The sequence below is a fragment of the Argiope bruennichi genome, chromosome 5, assembly GCF_947563725.1.
Source record: "Argiope bruennichi chromosome 5, qqArgBrue1.1, whole genome shotgun sequence".
Classification (NCBI taxonomy): Eukaryota; Metazoa; Arthropoda; class Arachnida; order Araneae; family Araneidae; genus Argiope; species Argiope bruennichi.
Window position 1 is genome coordinate 83,529,410 of NC_079155.1, and position 17,082 is coordinate 83,546,491.

The 17,082-nt window shown below is 29.0% G+C and overlaps 2 protein-coding genes across 4 annotated transcripts in view; one reads left to right on the top strand and one right to left on the bottom strand.

The window, feature by feature from the left end:
* Window positions 1-5,158, top strand: part of LOC129969378 (glucose dehydrogenase [FAD, quinone]-like) — a 107,784-nt gene extending 102,626 nt beyond the window's left edge. The window contains exon 11 of the mRNA XM_056083932.1: window positions 1,911-5,158. Coding sequence (XP_055939907.1) covers window positions 1,911-2,085 — 175 coding nt within the window. The 3' untranslated portion in view covers window positions 2,086-5,158. The remainder of the gene's footprint in view (window positions 1-1,910) is intronic.
* Window positions 5,159-6,461: 1,303 nt separating this feature from the next.
* The window catches only part of LOC129969116 (snRNA-activating protein complex subunit 1-like), a 45,682-nt gene continuing 35,061 nt past the window's right edge, over window positions 6,462-17,082 (bottom strand). For all 3 annotated transcript variants that reach the window (XM_056083532.1, XM_056083530.1, XM_056083531.1), the window contains exons 11-12: window positions 12,967-13,033; window positions 6,462-6,694 (exon numbers count right to left, since the gene is read on the bottom strand). In XM_056083532.1, coding sequence (XP_055939507.1) covers window positions 6,583-6,694; window positions 12,967-13,033 — 179 coding nt within the window. In that variant the 3' untranslated portion in view covers window positions 6,462-6,582. The remainder of the gene's footprint in view (window positions 6,695-12,966; window positions 13,034-17,082) is intronic.

The window sequence follows — 17,082 nt, forward strand, 5'->3', positions numbered from 1 at the left end:
AAGGATTATTCAAAGTTCTTAAAATGGGAAACAAAATAGAAGAATGAAACAATCTTTATTTCTTATTTAAATAATCTCTACAAAACTGCGGAGGATTGGTATGAGCGAGAATAGAACCTGAGGCCTTGTGGTTCGCAGCCGAGTAACATGACCACAATACAAAAGAAATTGCTCGTGTAGCGTATCTGTTAACTGGCTTATAAGCTTTTCACTACAAAACAACAATTTAAAAATCAATGTTTCATAAATAAAGAACTGAAAGAAAATAAGAAATACGCAATGTATAAGAAAATCACTGCACTAACAAATGGATAGAAAACATCTGTTGAAATTGCACAAATCAAATTACTTTCTTTATTTCACTATATAGTGTCCCCAAAAAGGCGTTTAATATTTTAAAGGTAGATCAGACTTACAGAAACAAGTCATTTTGCAATAGAATGCGATACCCGAAAGGCAAAGCCAGGGAGTATTACAACTTTTTATTGATGAAAAAAGCAAAAGAAAGGAAATGCGAGATAAAATATATAACACATGTTTTATAGAATACGAATTTATAATAATAAAATAACCAAATTGCATGGATAACAGCATTACAAGTTATACGCATTATGGCTTATACGATAATGGCAAATAACACGCAGGTTCAAAAATAACTTCTTGGTGTCTTAAAGAGCTTGTCTGAAGCGAAAAATACTTCGCATACTGTTAATCATTCAGTTATTATAAATTTATATTTCATTATGCCTGGAGTGTATATATATTTTATCTAATGTATCATTCTCTTTTATTTAATTTACAACCAATGAGTCTTTGTAGCCTACTTGGCACACCTTTAAAATTGATAAACAACTGTTCTCGATATCTTGTACAATTAAAGAAGGCAAAATGCTACATTTTTTTTAAATTGCAGATAAAAAAATTAAATTTTTTTTTTTCAAATACTGTTTTTATGACAAATTCATTAGGGGGCGGGGGGAGGGAGGAGTTTGAATTTAAATCTTAAAACCATATTTTAATTCCAAGATTTTTTTAATAAAACTTTTTTTCTGGTATATATTACCACTTAACTTCCAGCAGATCACACTGATACTTGATTAATCAATTGCTCATATTCCACAGAAGTAGCTGCTAACAGAATACCATTTTTCTGGCAATAGTATTCATCTTTCTTTAACATTTTGATAATCTTTAGAAGACGTGCTTTTAAAAAAAATCCAAGCAATGATTAAAAACCAACCTTTCTTATTTCATAAACAAGTAGTGATCTATTTTCAGGAAACAATTTTTTAAAAAGAATCTTCTTGAGGTGAAATTATACTATTTGTTTACTTTTTCTATGATACCATAAATTCTATCCAAAAACACAATGATTTCAATAAAATTCATAAAGCAAAAAATAGTTTTAATAAAATAATGTTCACTCTCATGATAATTGAAGGATTTGATACTTGTTGATATTTATGGCTTGGGTTTCTCTGGTAGCACAACTGGTTTCTCAATATTGTGCGATATCATATGATATTAATCAATATTCCACAGTATTATACAATATTACGAATATTGATCAATGTCATACAATATTATACTATTGTATTTGTGTGCTACTAGGGCTAATTAGCAATTTCCAGACTGCACCAAGATCGACATGTTCTCTCATACATAATGTAAACAATCTTGGTGATATCTCCCGATTGTGTGGCGATCAACCTGGACACTATAAATACTATTAAGTCCCTCCCACCCCATGTTTTTGTTTCTTTTTCAAGCAAAAATATTTTTTTTAATTATATGATTTTCACTATCACGATAATTTATGATTTTTTTTTTTAACCATTTTCAAACAAAAAAAATTTAATAATATAATTTCCACTTTATGACAATTCACGAACTTTTTTTCTCTTTTCCAGAGTGAAAGGAATCCACGGCCTTCGTGTCGTAGATGGTTCCATCATGCCCACAATAGTGAGTGGAAACACCAATGCACCCATCATCATGATCGCCGAGAAAGCGGCTGACATGATCAAAGGGGTCAGGACGGTAATCAGGCGGAAAGACAAAAAGAAGAGAAAGAGAAGGCGGTGATGACTAGATTAAATCATTAAAAATCTTTTTCAAGTCATGAACATCATGATGTGACTTCTCGTCACCCGTGTCGTTGATCGAATAAAGATATTTCAGATCAACTTCACTAAGGCAATGTTCAGTGATTATGCAGAAAATTCAAATATATAGACTTTTTTTATATATAGAAAGCTATGCAAACAACCGAAGATTCGTTAAGATAAGCGGACACTAAATTCAATCAAAGAATCATTTCGGAAAATCATTTTTCTTTCCATTAACTATTTTATATTGTTTGCCCAATCTACGAAGAACTTTCGTTTGTGTTCATGAAAAGTACAACTCGAAGGATATTTTCCACATTTGTTTTCAGGCTAAACAAACAATAGGCTAGAAATCAACTTACCGCCAATTCCTGCAGGAAAGGAATTTGGTAATCGCTTATCTTAACATTTCAAAATACGGGTTTATCATGGAAAGCAAACATAGAAAATGGACTGAAAAATTTCTGTGTTGTGCAATGGAAAATGTGAACATTTTGAAGCTAATATTCTGTGAAGTCAAGAGAGAAATGCTAAAAACTGCATAAAGGCTTTCTAAATAGTTGAGAAACACGTTTTGGTTTGATGAAAAAATATTGAGACATCATAACTTGTACATATGTAAGAACGTCATAATTTCAAGAATTCTAAATGCATTGCCAATTTTATTAATTTGTAAATAGTATCTAAACAGCAATAAGAAACATCTGGTCACATCGAAATCTTGCATACACTAATATTTAAAGCAAGTAAATAAATACAATGATTAATTAGGCATCTTTAACACTTTCGAGATGTTTTCTTTTATCTTCAGATACAGATGAATTATCTATTCCACAGAACCTGGTGATTATTACAGCCGTATGGGGCACTGCAAACGAACCAAATTTGGACAAATAAAACTGATCGTGTGATAAACATAATGCACCTGGAAACTATGCATAATATGAAATATGTAGTTAAATGAAATCTATTTTAACGCGTCGCGAATTTTTCGTCAACATGGTAACCCAGACACTTTTCGGAGTTGTTCTACGAACCCTATTTGTGATTTGTTTACCAAGGTATAGCCTTGTTGGAATAAAATAGTTGTTGCTTTGGCGATTTAGCACTGTTGGCAGCCTTGGCGATTTTAAGAAGCATATTGTAATAGATTTTAACCTGTATTATATAAGTACACTTATTTATTTTGTTTGGTTATCTTATTAAAACATTCCAGGGATGTATGCATATGATTTAACTTAACATTTATTCAAAAAGCTAAGAGTTTGCGGATTATATTTCTGGCTATTTCTCAATTGATGTATTTAATGTTAATTTTATAACATGTGCGTTTTCATTCAAAACTGATCATCCCTTAGTCGAATTGAAATATAGTTTAAGGTACCCCTTTACTTCGCCAATAATGCCAAGTCTTTGATCAAAATGCTTTGAAGCATTAGTTTTACTAAAGTACAATATTTATAGATTTAAATGGATATAAAAATAGTAAAAGGTTTGATTAACTGTTATAAAATAAGCACTCAAATGTTACTCATAAATAATTTCAAAGCATTACTCATGCCTCTAAATCTAATCAAAGAATTGTCATTACTCCCATTGCATTGACATTTTATCACAATTTTAAAGTAATTTCTTATGCATTTTATAGCATAATAATAATTATGATTTTTTTTTTTTTCATTTTCAACTTATAAAAATATTTACTTTTCAGTAAAAATGTAATATTAATTTCACTCCTTCGGAAAGTATATTTCACATAACCATTACCCAAAGGTAGATAATTCGACTCATTGAGTTTGACTTTATTTTTCTAGCATATTTACAAAATAAATAGCAAAATAGTTTCAAAGTATGAAACAATTAGTTTCAGTAGTCTTTGTCAAATTTGGTTGCCAAAACCAAAGACTAATTCTTACTGTTGCCATTGTATTTGACTTGTAAATGTACGGAGCGTTTTGTAAATATATTTATTTACTTCTTGTTTAGTGTGTATCCTTTGTCCAGAGATTATATTATTATATATAGATATATATATATATTTTAAAGAATTCTTTCTATTTACAAGTGTGCCTTATCAAACTCCATCTAAATGTACCTGACTAACAAATTTTTTTCCTTATATTTCTTTTTAATGTTCTTACAAACAATATCAGGACCAAGAGTGGAAGATTAAACAGATTTAAGATTTATTAAAGAGCATGAGTTTCTGGTTCTCAGTTTCATCAGTAACTTCCCTACTCTTAATGCCATTTTTTTAACAAACATTTTGAAATGTAGTGAAAATTATTTTATTATTATTCATCGATAACTCTAAAAATAGGTTGAAATCTAGCTTAGGATGCTCCTTTACTTAGCCAAGGATGACAATTAAGAAGTTTGACTAGACAAACAATACTATAAAATAGTTATTGTCAGCCAACTGACTTTGATGGCTTGTTATTGTTGGCACCCTTGGAAGGGTGAAGGAGCACCCTAAACTAGATTTTAAACTAAAAATTTTGCTAAAATTAAAGATTTTTTTTTAAAAAAATGTTATATATTCAGATACAAAATTATATATATATAATTTGTTTTGAGCTAGACTTAAGATTAACATTCAGTCGTCAAAATTGAACTATTTGAGGAGATTTCTTGTCACTGTGATTTGTATTCATTTCTTAAAGTGAAAAATGGCAAACCTTTGCTATGTTTGGGAAGAAACTGTACACTAATCCTAAGTCTTGCCAATTTTCAAAGAGTGCATATTATATTATATATATTACTATTTGAAATGTTGAATTTAAAATCTATTTATATAGAAATTGAAGAGTTAAAATTTTAATAATGGATGCTATCAATGGATTTGCTGAAACCATTATTCAAAACATATATATCAATTAGATCATCAAGAACTGAAGAATGCATTTTATTACATTATAGATTTTATATCAACTAATGAAATTAAACAAATCATGAAGTAAAAAATATGAGTATTTTACAAAAAGTCTATATCAGGATGTGTCCTTTTCATTATTTATATTTTCAAAAATATTTTTACCTTTTTAGCAATATTACCCTTCTCTTTTTTTCCTGTTCTTTAATTAAAAATACATAATAAAAAGACTTTATAAAATCTGTGAATTTGCCTTTTTTTGTCTAAAACAAATATAATCTCATAACAACAATCTAATAACAATAACAATACTTTAGATTAGCAACAAAATGTAACCAAAAAATATTTGGACAACAAATTTTATATGTTATTTTATATGGAAAAATATAATATATAAATGTTCATATAATTCCCTATTTTTCATATTTATAGAGACATAAATATTTTCAGTCTGCTTTTATTTTCATTATTAGTTTTAGCTTGCTCATACACCATAAAAATAATGCTAATTTATACTAAAGTGTAACTTATTTATGTTTTAAATGTCTAGTCTTTAATTTTTCTAAAATAATTCTTCATTAAAATTACAATGCTTTTAAATTTAAAACCATTGATGGTTACTTGTAAAAAAAACTCCAAATTTAATTAAAAACAAACTTAGTGAATATATAAATGCATTCTATTTCAAGATTCAAACATGTTAAGAATTGAGTGATAAATCGATTTTAAAATATTATTTTTACAAATATGAAGAAAAGATATATAAAAGAATGTAACAAATTAAACATTATTGAGATCTTATAATATAATCCAGGAAATTAAAAGTAAAAATTCGATGTATTAAATAATTTTGAAAATTAATTTTGTACACAAATGTACATCTTTTCAAATAATTTCCAAGACTAAAGATGGAACACATTTAGTTATGTTTTATTATATCATTGCACTAATCAATTACCTTTTTGATTTGTAAGCATTTAGAAAAGTTGTTGCTAAATTCATCATGTTTTGGAAATGCGAGAAACGTAAAGTAAATTAAAAATATTGCTGTATTTATATTCTTCTTTGCAAACAAATGACATTTAATAAATCACCATGATATTTAGCATAAACTATGGCTTTTTATTTACTAGAAATTTTAGTTTATATTAACTTGTATAGAGAAAGGAAGAGAATGGTCTGTATACAGGTTTTTCATATACGTTATGATCCAACAATCTTGTTACTTCTCATAGATGTGCAAAAGCAGTTTACTTAAGAATAATTAACCTAACAAGCAGAAGTAAAATTGAATTTTATTACTATCAGTTCATGAAGAGATTGAGTTTAGATAATTATCTATACACTTAAGGGATTCAATCCTGCTGTTTCTTAATAAAATTTTTTAATAAATTTAAAAGGCCACATATAATAAAAATATTGTACTCAACATATTGATAAGTGTCAAATACAGATAAATTTCAAAAATACTAATATATATATATAAAGTAATAAAAAAATTATGAAAGTGATATTTTATTAAAATAATTGAATGAAAATATACATAAGTGTGAGGTATGTAAATACATGAGAAATATAATGGTTTAAAATGGCACAATCTGCTTATGCATTTCCAGTTACCATTGGTTCATCAGGATTATCAATATCTTCATCATCTTCTTCACTTGTCGAAGACATTACAGCCATCTCATAATGTGGCTCTTCAAAAGGTTCTCTAAAAAAAAAAAAAAGCTATATTAAAACTCAATACTGCTGAAATAATTTATATTATTGCCTCCAATTTCTTCAATCAAATAACACTTCTGCAAAAAACAATTCAAACTTTAAAATTTTTTTTTGTTTAATTACAGAGAAAAATAAAACAAAAAAAATATTTAAAAGTATTAAAAAAAATTGTTATTTACTGTGAAAAGTTTAGATTTTAATTAAAAAATTATAAGCACAATATTTCAAGATATATTATAAACTGTTTAATAAAATACCATGGTATAAAAGTATGGTTTATGAAAAAAGCTTTTTTTATTAATGTTTACACGAAAAGAGCCAAATCGATTATTTATATACTGTGAACTTTTGTCCAATGTGAATTATATATCTTATATCTTTAAATGAGCAATTCTTGCATATATATAGTTATTTCGTGAATCTCGGAAACGGCTCTAACGATTTCGATCAAATTTTATATTTAGCAAACGTTTTTCTTTTTAAGTTTATTTATATATCTATATAGGTGGCTTCCAATCTTATGCAACGCTATCTTGGACCCAATTTCACCATTGTAAAATTGAGTGTAAACTCAAAAATATAAATAAGATAGATAAACTATAAAATGAATATTGTAATATAGCAGATTGTTTCGAATACCATGTTAAATTAAGAAAAAATTATGAATGCATTTTTTTATTTAAATGAACAGTTCATATGTAGGTAAGCTTGAAAAATATTTATAAACTAATATTAAATATTTTCTAACTCAATATTTTAAATGCCTAACTAAATATTTTCTCCACAAAAACACGATTTTACAAAAAAAAAAGGGGGGGGAGAAGAAGAAGGGGGAAAAAACTACTAGCTAAGCTCGGTTCCCATACAGGAAATACAATACAGGAAACTGCATTATGTAAGACATTCAGATTTTGTAAACACACCATGTTAATATCGGCCACATTAAATTCACAACCAATTTGGCAACGAGGTGCAGAATTTTAAGAATAAAAAAATATTCACAAGTAGTTCGCTATTTTGCAATTAATTTATGATGGATATAGAACAATTTAAAGCATTAACCAATATTATGAATCAAAATCAATAACTGCTGATTGAACAATTATTATCGTAAAATAAACCACAACTTATTGTCTCTAATGTAACACTGGTTGTAGATATTTCTTACAGTCCACCTTTCGAAAGTTATTTAATGATGAAAGATTAATAAAAGTGCTCAGCATTACTTAATTCCATTTGAGCAACGAATTACAACAGCTTGGAGATTTAAATTGCACCAAAAGCTTCCAATGATATGGCATATGATGATTTACTTACAGTGTAAGAAAATCATTCAACGCCAAAGAGAAGTTCCTTACTTTCACAGTATTATTTTTTATCGACCTCTCAAAAACAGGATAGCTCCATTTTGGATTATGTTGCCGATTTGCGAAATAATATTGCTGAAAGTTGCATGAGAATGCAATACAAGTGTATCGGGGATTGATATTATTCTAAAGGCACAATTCTCACAGCATCAAAGACAATTGAATCAAAGAGCAGTTATTTCAATCTGGATGAACTGTTTTTGCAGTTAACGCTTAAAAATAGACAGTCGTGTTTATCGCATTTATATATAGTCGTGTATATCGCATTTATGCGATAAGCTCCTTTCTTACAGCTGAAATTTTAGCAATAGACGAGCTGAAAGTCTCAAATAAAGATATCCTGATTCTTCTGGACAGTTATTCTGCTTTGATTGCACATAAAAACATCGATTTCCATTCGCTTAAAATTATTTAACGTCTAGTCTCCAAAAATTTACACAAAGAAAAATCCGAAGAAAAAAAATCTCTCTTTTATGGGTATCTGGTCATTCTGGTATCATATGATATGAAAAAGCAGAGGCACTTAAAAGGCAGTCAAGGGATCAACGCCATTCATAGAGTCGATCTCCCTGGAGGATATGATCTTCAATCTGAGAAAGATCTCTACCCAAATCGCCTCAAATAATTATCACAGATACAAATATCTAGCTTTGATCAGGGATTTCCCAAACATCAGCACAATCTCTACTTGGACTATAAATAGGATTCAAGACAAACTTATTGCACAGATGATTTGTAAAATCATCATTACTCCAAGTCTTCTTCGCATCAATCTCTCAGACAACCCCTTGTGCATCAAATACAACGAAGACAATGACATCTTGTTAAAATGTTCAAAATATACCGACTACAGAGACACACTCTGAAAAAAAGCTTAACGTCAAACATTTCTTTTATCTTTCTTTTGTCTCAAGCTCTCACAAGCAAACATCATCTAAGCCTCTTTATTCAAGCCTTTAAGTATTCTGATATCCTTTAAGTGTAATTTTTTCGCTCCTATGAGATAACAACCTTTGTCGCTATATCCCTCACTGTTTATATTCAAGTTCAATAGACAGTCGTGAATTATCAGAAATGAATACAACTGGTTTGGGAGATATCAACAAAATATCCAAATGCAATCGGGAATTGAAAAATGTACAAAAACCTTTTAAAAATCAAACAATAAAGCAAAAAGATACTACATCAAATATTTAGGAAGATGAAGAAAAATGTATTTGATTTTAAAAAACTTAATGTTAATAATCTGTACCTGTGTTGTGGGAATAACCATTTATTAAGAGAATGTTCATTATATCCAAACAATTTGAAGTGCATAGCATGCAGATTTACTGTACATGTACTAAAGATCTGTATAAAAACTTTACTTAATGTTGAATGATCAAACAATTTAAAACTATCAACTAACGAAACAAAGACATCTACAGAGCAATCTGAAAGATTAGGTTCAGTCTTAAATTTGTCTTTTATTTAGCATCTAATCCGTTAAGTAGGGGGGAATTATTGTATTCTTCTAAAAGATTGAATTGAACATCTAGAGTATGTATAATCTTTGTTTTATCATTTTAGAGTTGGAAATATTAACATTATTATTGTAAAATTTCATAGAATGATCAACATGGCAATGCATCAACACTTAATTACATCTTATTGTATAAAGTAAATAAATTTTTAAAAAGATTTTAAAAAATTGAACAGCAAAAAGAATCCATTTTGTTGCTCTATATTTTTTAAGCAAGTTGTGCTTTCAAAATCAAACATTTTTTTAAAGGTAATTTCTTCCCGTATTGTGATGGCTTTAATGTAATTCAATAAAATACTGCATTCAATTTTAAAATAATGTAAAGAAACATTTTTGAGGTTTTCACTGAAAAAAAAAAAATAACCTTGGACATTTATTTTATTTGCATTGTGTGTTGCTATATGCAAAGTTTAAAGAAGCACAGAGAATTTTTTGGCACGAGTCTAAGTCAAAGTTTCAAGTTGGAGTTGTTTTACTTAATTTCGTTTGGTTTAAATTTTCGGAAATGGAGAAAAAGTAAACTTCTATAGATATGAAAAATGTAATTGTGAAGCTACAGAAAGACGAGTAAAGTATAAGAGATATTGCAGAAGTGAAAAAGCCTCATTCAACAGAGCTCTACGTAATTAATACGTATAAAAGATATGGATTGTATGGACCTAATGTAAGTGGTCAGCCCAAAAAGATTTCTTAGCCTCGAATAGAAAGATGAATACTGAGATTTGTTAAAGAGACCCAAAATTTCAGCAGTAAAGGTAGCAAGAGAGTTGAAGGAGGAATCTGTCATCAATAGACATCCACAGACTATAAAGAATTTTTTTACATTCTAAGGAATGTAGAGCATATGCATTACAAAAGAAAACATACTTATTAGCCAAAAATGTAAACACACGCCTTGAACATGCTAAAACTATGTTGAAAAACCCGGAGATTTCTGGAAATCTTATTTTTACTGATGAGTCAAAATTTAATTTGTTTGGACAAAGCTGCAGCTTTGTGTGGTAAAGAGAAGGTATGACACTAAAACCAGCAAATATAAAAACAACTGCTAAACATGATGGTATTAGAATTATAGTATGAGATACAATGGGAGCTTGCAGACAAGGAAATTTAGTGTTTATTGAAGGTAGATAGACAAAATGCTTATCTGAATATTCTAAAACAGAATTTACCAGGCACAGCTACAAAACTGAATTTAAACAGAAACTGCTCCCTGATTTGAGATAACAATCCTAAGCATAACTCTAGGATCGTAAAAGAATGATTATTATATAATATACAGAAAGTACTTCTCCATCCTCCTATAAAAGCCCTGATTTGAATCCTATAGAGCATATGCAGACGTTTTTTGAGGAAAAAATCATAAGAGAAGGAAATTAAAAATAAAAATGAACCAAAAAGTGCTCTTCAGAATATATGGGACAGTGTACCAACATCGTACAATGAAAAGTTGGTCTCTCAATAAATAAGAGGTCAGAAGCTTTTATAGCAGCCAAAGAACATCACACGAAGTATTAAATGTTTTTGTCTTAAATTTAAGTTATTGTAACCTTGTATAAACGTCCCTTTTTATTTTTGCTATTGAAAGTTATATTAACAAAATGTTCCTTAAATTTATAATTTATATTAATGTATTATTAAAATCAAATCAAGTTGTTTAATTTATTTTTGAAATTGTCTTTCTTCTGAACTTTTGTTTTATTTTACAAGTATATTATAGTGAAAAATTATTAAACAATGAAATCGTGTAGGCCTGCTGTCCAACATTTTAATTTTTTTATTTACATATATGTAAATATCAGTTAATATTAAAAATATGCATACTAAATGTATAATAAATAGATGTTTATAAAATTCTGGCCTATTCCATCCTAAATAAAAGAGCTGTCACATCAAATTTACAATAATGTCAAACAAACTAAATTATTTTGGTCCTTTCAATTCTTGTTTAACTGCACAACTTTTCTAACCCTTAAAAATCTTATTTATGCTTTGCAGTAAAATGTCTTTTCAATGTAGCATTTTGGTTTTATTACAAGCAACAAAAAACTGTATATTTAATAAATATAAATCTATTTTTCAAGTTAAAAATAGATTTTTTTGTTATGAAAATGAAAAACTGATTTATCCAAAATATTTGTAGATCAAAATGTATGTAGATCTTTAAAATCTACAGCATTCATCCAGTTTTTAAGACAAAAAAAAAAGTATGGTTGTTTAGATGCAATTATCAGACTAATTTTTGATATCTGAGGAGAAATGAAACTATTTAGGAAAGATACTCTGCATGGAGTAAAATAAATAACAATCTAAAGGAGCAATATCTGGTGAATAAGGTGAGTGGAGCAACATATCTCAGCAAAGTGATTTTGAAGTTTTGACCACTGATCTGACAAGTGGGCGGTAATTGCCGTGCTGGAAAATCATCTCATATCTTGCATCCAAATATGCATCTAAAATTTTGTGTGTGTGTGGGGGGGGTTATCATTTATACTGAAATCATTCATTTTTAGTCACTGAAACTAAACTTTGCAAGCTGTATTTAATGGAAAATATTAACTAAAGATGTCAAACAGCAAACTATGTATTTCTACAGCAGTTTTCTTTGCAACCAAACTAATGAAACATAATTTCCCATAAATGCTATTTATTTGACATAAAACTCAGCATGTTTTTTTAAGCTAATAATAATAATAATAATAATCAAAGGTCACACACTTATTTTTAAAATTTGTTGTTAAACCTTTCAAATACAACTTTTTGCAATTTATTTATAGGAAGCTATTGCTATCTCTTTAAAAAAGGTAGTCATATTTATATAATACAGTCATATATAAAACTTGCAGTCAGATATAATAGTTACAGTTAATGTTAGATTTCATTATAGGTTAATCCAAAATCATTTCTATATTAGTTAATTAATTTATGCTATTATAAAATATACTAATATATATATATATATATATATATATATATATATATATATATATATATATAATGATGATATATTAATAATATAAAAATAAGATAAAACTTATAATTAGGAATAAATTAAATATTATGTCAATTAAACTCTTTTGATTCTTGAGTTAATTTAGACACTTCGCATTATTTATAAAAACTTCTTTGCAGAAGAGATAGTGAAAGGAAAAAATATAATAAAAGTGAGTACTCAAAAATATTTAGATTAGGCAAAGGGTACAGAAAGAAATAAAATTTGAAAACAGCTACTTTAGCTTGTGAGATCAGTACATCATTAAATACATAATCAATTTCATACAATAATATATAATAGCATGTTGGGCAATAAACCTTATGAAAAAAATTAATCTTTTAAAATTAAAAGTAATGCATTTGAATGCAAGCACTTACTCAACATAATAATCAAGGCAGCTGTTTCTGGTTAGAGGTCCACGTCTAAAGGTTTTAAACTTTTCAGCTAAAATACAATCATTAATAATAAATAAATAACGTTTCAGTATATAATGTTCTCATTTTTTTGTAAAATGTTAAAGCCACAACAATACCCAATTATTTTGATAATATAACTTTTAATTTAGAAAAATTAGCTTATAAAATTCAACTTAAGATTTACAAGAATAACTAATGTTAAAGAAAAGCAAATAAAATTTTAAATGATTTCAAATGAATTAATATACTTTGAAGCATAATTTGATCTGACTTTTTATTTATTTAATTGTGCTTGTTGATTTTCAGTGAAAGTGCCACCTATAAACTTTTTTAAAAAAAGTTTCCGTACAACAAATCAACTGCAATCTAACAGGCTTAATCTATATTAAAAGAATAGCCTCCTACTTTCCTGAATACAGAAAGTATTTGCGAATTATAAGGTGGCTGTACTTTGTGTCATTATGTCTGACAACATTCAGCAAAGATCTTAACAGTACACAAATTTCCTCCCCCTTTTCTCCTGTAAAATGAACTCAAGTACTTACACTTCAAAAGTTTCTTCTTTCTTCCCCACTAAAACCCAATTCTTCACTTTCAGGTAGTGACAGTACTTGTGATTTTACAAGAGAAGAAAGAAAATACCTCCCCAACCCGTATCCATAGAACTGCAACAATGGACTAATCAGGGAAATAACTAATTAAAAATCAACGTAAAGAAATAATCCGATGGTCCTTGTTTTGAATAATTACTTCCCAAAATTTAGAAAAGATGAATTAAATTTGAATACTAGATGCAGGAATTTTATTGTTAACTTTTAGAGATTTTTTGTTAAACTTACTATTTTTTATTTAAGATTTCTCAAAATCAGTAAAATCTGGAAAAAATAAATGAAATGATATTTAGAATAATCATTTTTTGTTTTCTATGATTTTCTCTCTACAATCATTAGAAATAATACATGTGGGAAATGTGTGCAAAAAAACATCCCTAATGAACTCAAAATATATATTTTCAGCATTAAATTTCAAAATTTGAACTTCAAATACATGAAATTCCCATTGCAACTATTTGCAAGAAAAATTTCATGGCATCAGTGCACATGAATGGTGATCTTGTCTAAACATCACGGCTAAATATTTTTCTTTACAAATATAGCTAAAATTCTTATAAAATTAAATTATTCCATTTTAAAAGATATTTGAAAATTGCTCTTCTGCATATTTTAATTAAAGTCTTTTTGCCTTTATTATAATTTTTAATTTTCAAAAACTATGATTTAAAAAAGTCCATATTAGATTTAATGTTAGAGCAACACAGCCTGCTATGAACATCCCAAAAATTTCTAAATTTCCAAAAACAAATTTATATGCAGTAATGAAAATAGACAACATTTGTAATGGGTCAATTTAAATCAAAAGCCTTTTACACAGCTATTGAAATTTTTTTAAGACCGCTAATTTTAAACAAATCAATTACTCATAATGCATTTCTTTCTTTTGCATTGCATATAACATTTCAAGCAGATTTTTTTTTTTTCGAAAAGCAATCTGATAAAAATGAATGTTCAAGCAGATTGAAATGGTAGTTATTCCATTTGTATAACATGTGAAAGCATATTAAACAAAACATATTAGTTTAATATTTAAGCTCCATAATAGAGTAAGAAGGTAAACGACAGGGTGCAGTAAAACAACTTGACAAAGTTATTGCATTCCCGGGTTTGAATCCTGGTTCAGGCATGGCTGTTCTTTACCCTGAGTCCTATCAGTGAGGTATGTGAAATGCCAACCTCTCCCCCTGTAAAAAGGGGTCAATTATCAGTATGGCAAATGGTAAGTCAACCTTCTAACTCTCCGACCCGCCCTAAGGCACACGGATGTAAACCATAAAACTGAATGACCGGACCGCCGCAACAGCAATTGGCGGGAACTGTGGTTGAGTCCTAAGGGCCGTCACCGGCCACGGTACAACCCTCCCCGAAGGAAGTACGTCCCGTCATCGATGGGGGGAGTCAGATCCCCCCCACCTATTAGTGTACCCTCCAGGGTGGCGAGATCCAACCATCATGCCGGAAGCATCTCATCCTCATTTCGAGGTGCCCCCCCCCCGAGGGTCTGGCAAATGGTAAAAACAAAGCTTAGTCTGAATCCTTATAAGTTCGAAAACGGTTAGCTTCTCAGGGGAAAAAACAAACTCATGCGGCTAAAATGATGTCAAAAACTTTTGAGACGGGCCGCAAGTCAGCCCCGAGAGAGATTCCTTTTCACTAATGAGAATCTCTTTATCGTCCTACGAGTGATAAGATCTAGTCAGCAGATGATCCGAGCACTTCAGCAATTATTGAACATCACCAACTAGGGATTGCAATACCGGACCAAAATTTCAATACCGGTATTCGGTATTTTATAGATCTTAATACCGGGATACCGGTTTTAATACCGGTATTAGAAATTTTAGAAAAAGAAAGAAAAGAAGGTGTTTCTTTGTTTTATTTGCCAGTTTTATAAAAGAGTGTAATATCACAAAAAATAATATGGAATTTATAAATTATAACAGTATATAAAGAATCACAAAAAAGTAAAGAAACAACTTATTTATTTAAATCACAAAAAAAAAAAAAAAATGTAAATATCACTATTCAGTCAGTGGTACTAATACAAATTTTTGAAATATGATCTTAAAAAACATAATGCATCAGTTGTACTGTCATTAAAGCTGAAAAGTAATTTTGTGTAAAAATTATCAGCTGTCGTAAACGCTCTTTCGGCATCTACGTCTACGTTCTTCAGATAGTGATTTGTGCTGTTCTTTCATGATTGCAACATGAAATTTATTGTTGCATTAGCTGTTAATAAATTAAAATCTCTCTGACATAATGCATCTATAGTCAGTTTTATTGGAAGTAGAACTGGTATAGTTCTGGATATTAAGACGAATTCACTGTCTGAAAAAATTAATTTGCAGGTTTAAGTCGATTATGCTTTTTGGATTGGATTTCTAAATTTCAAAAACCGTTCCATCATTAGGAGTAAACTGTTCCAACGTGTCTTAGAATATATTATTGACATATATTCTGTTTTATTTTCAGTTAGTATATATATTTTTAATATGAAATTTTTTGTAGGGGAAAGTTTAAATATCTTAACAATTTTTCGAACTTTATAAATTATAGGAAGCAATTCTTGATGGGTTAATATTTCATCCTCATTAGCAATATCTTCTTCCACAATTACATTGTCATTATCTTCATTATCAATATCACTCTCACTCTTACTCTCTTCAATGTCGGAATCCGAAGTTTCTATATCCACTGTATTTGGATTCTTCTATTCTTTATTTTTTTGGTATATTTGGTATTTGGTATTTACTCCTAATTGAAATCCATGAGCAAAGCACAATTGCTGATTTGCACCAATCAACTTTCCAAATTTTTTCATAACTGTTGCTCCATGAGTCGTTATAGATACAATATCTTCTGTCAGGGATAATCCATGTTTCGTTAATTTAGATTTAAGCAATTAATTAAGCCATTAATTAGCTAATTAATTTCGCCAGTTGGGGAGACATAAAAACAAAAACGTATACTATTTTGCTATGTTGGCGATCCCTGTGGAGACAATTTCAAATATTTCTAGTAAATACCGAAAAACCGGTATTTAAACTTGTGAATACCGGTATTACGAAATTGTAAAATGGCTCAAAATACCGGTATTCGGTATTGCAATCCCTATCACCAACATCCAGGGTCCTTGGTCTGGGGTGGAATTTGCGCAAGAGGCAAAACGCCTCTAGCTTTTGTGGATGAGGGCGTTAAAATAAACCGAAAAGCGCACCAGAAGGATATTTTAGAAGTTGTTCTTCTGTGAGCCAAAACACACTTTGGCAATGTAAAGCGGACATTTCAACAAGACTCAACACCAGCTCCCAAGGCCAAAACGACACAAGAATGATGACAGATGCATTTTCCGGATGACATATCATCTGAAGAGTGGGCACAAAACTCACCGAATCTCAACCCCATTGACTACAATGTATGGTCCATTTTGAAGTTTAGGGCTTCTTGCCCTAAACCACAC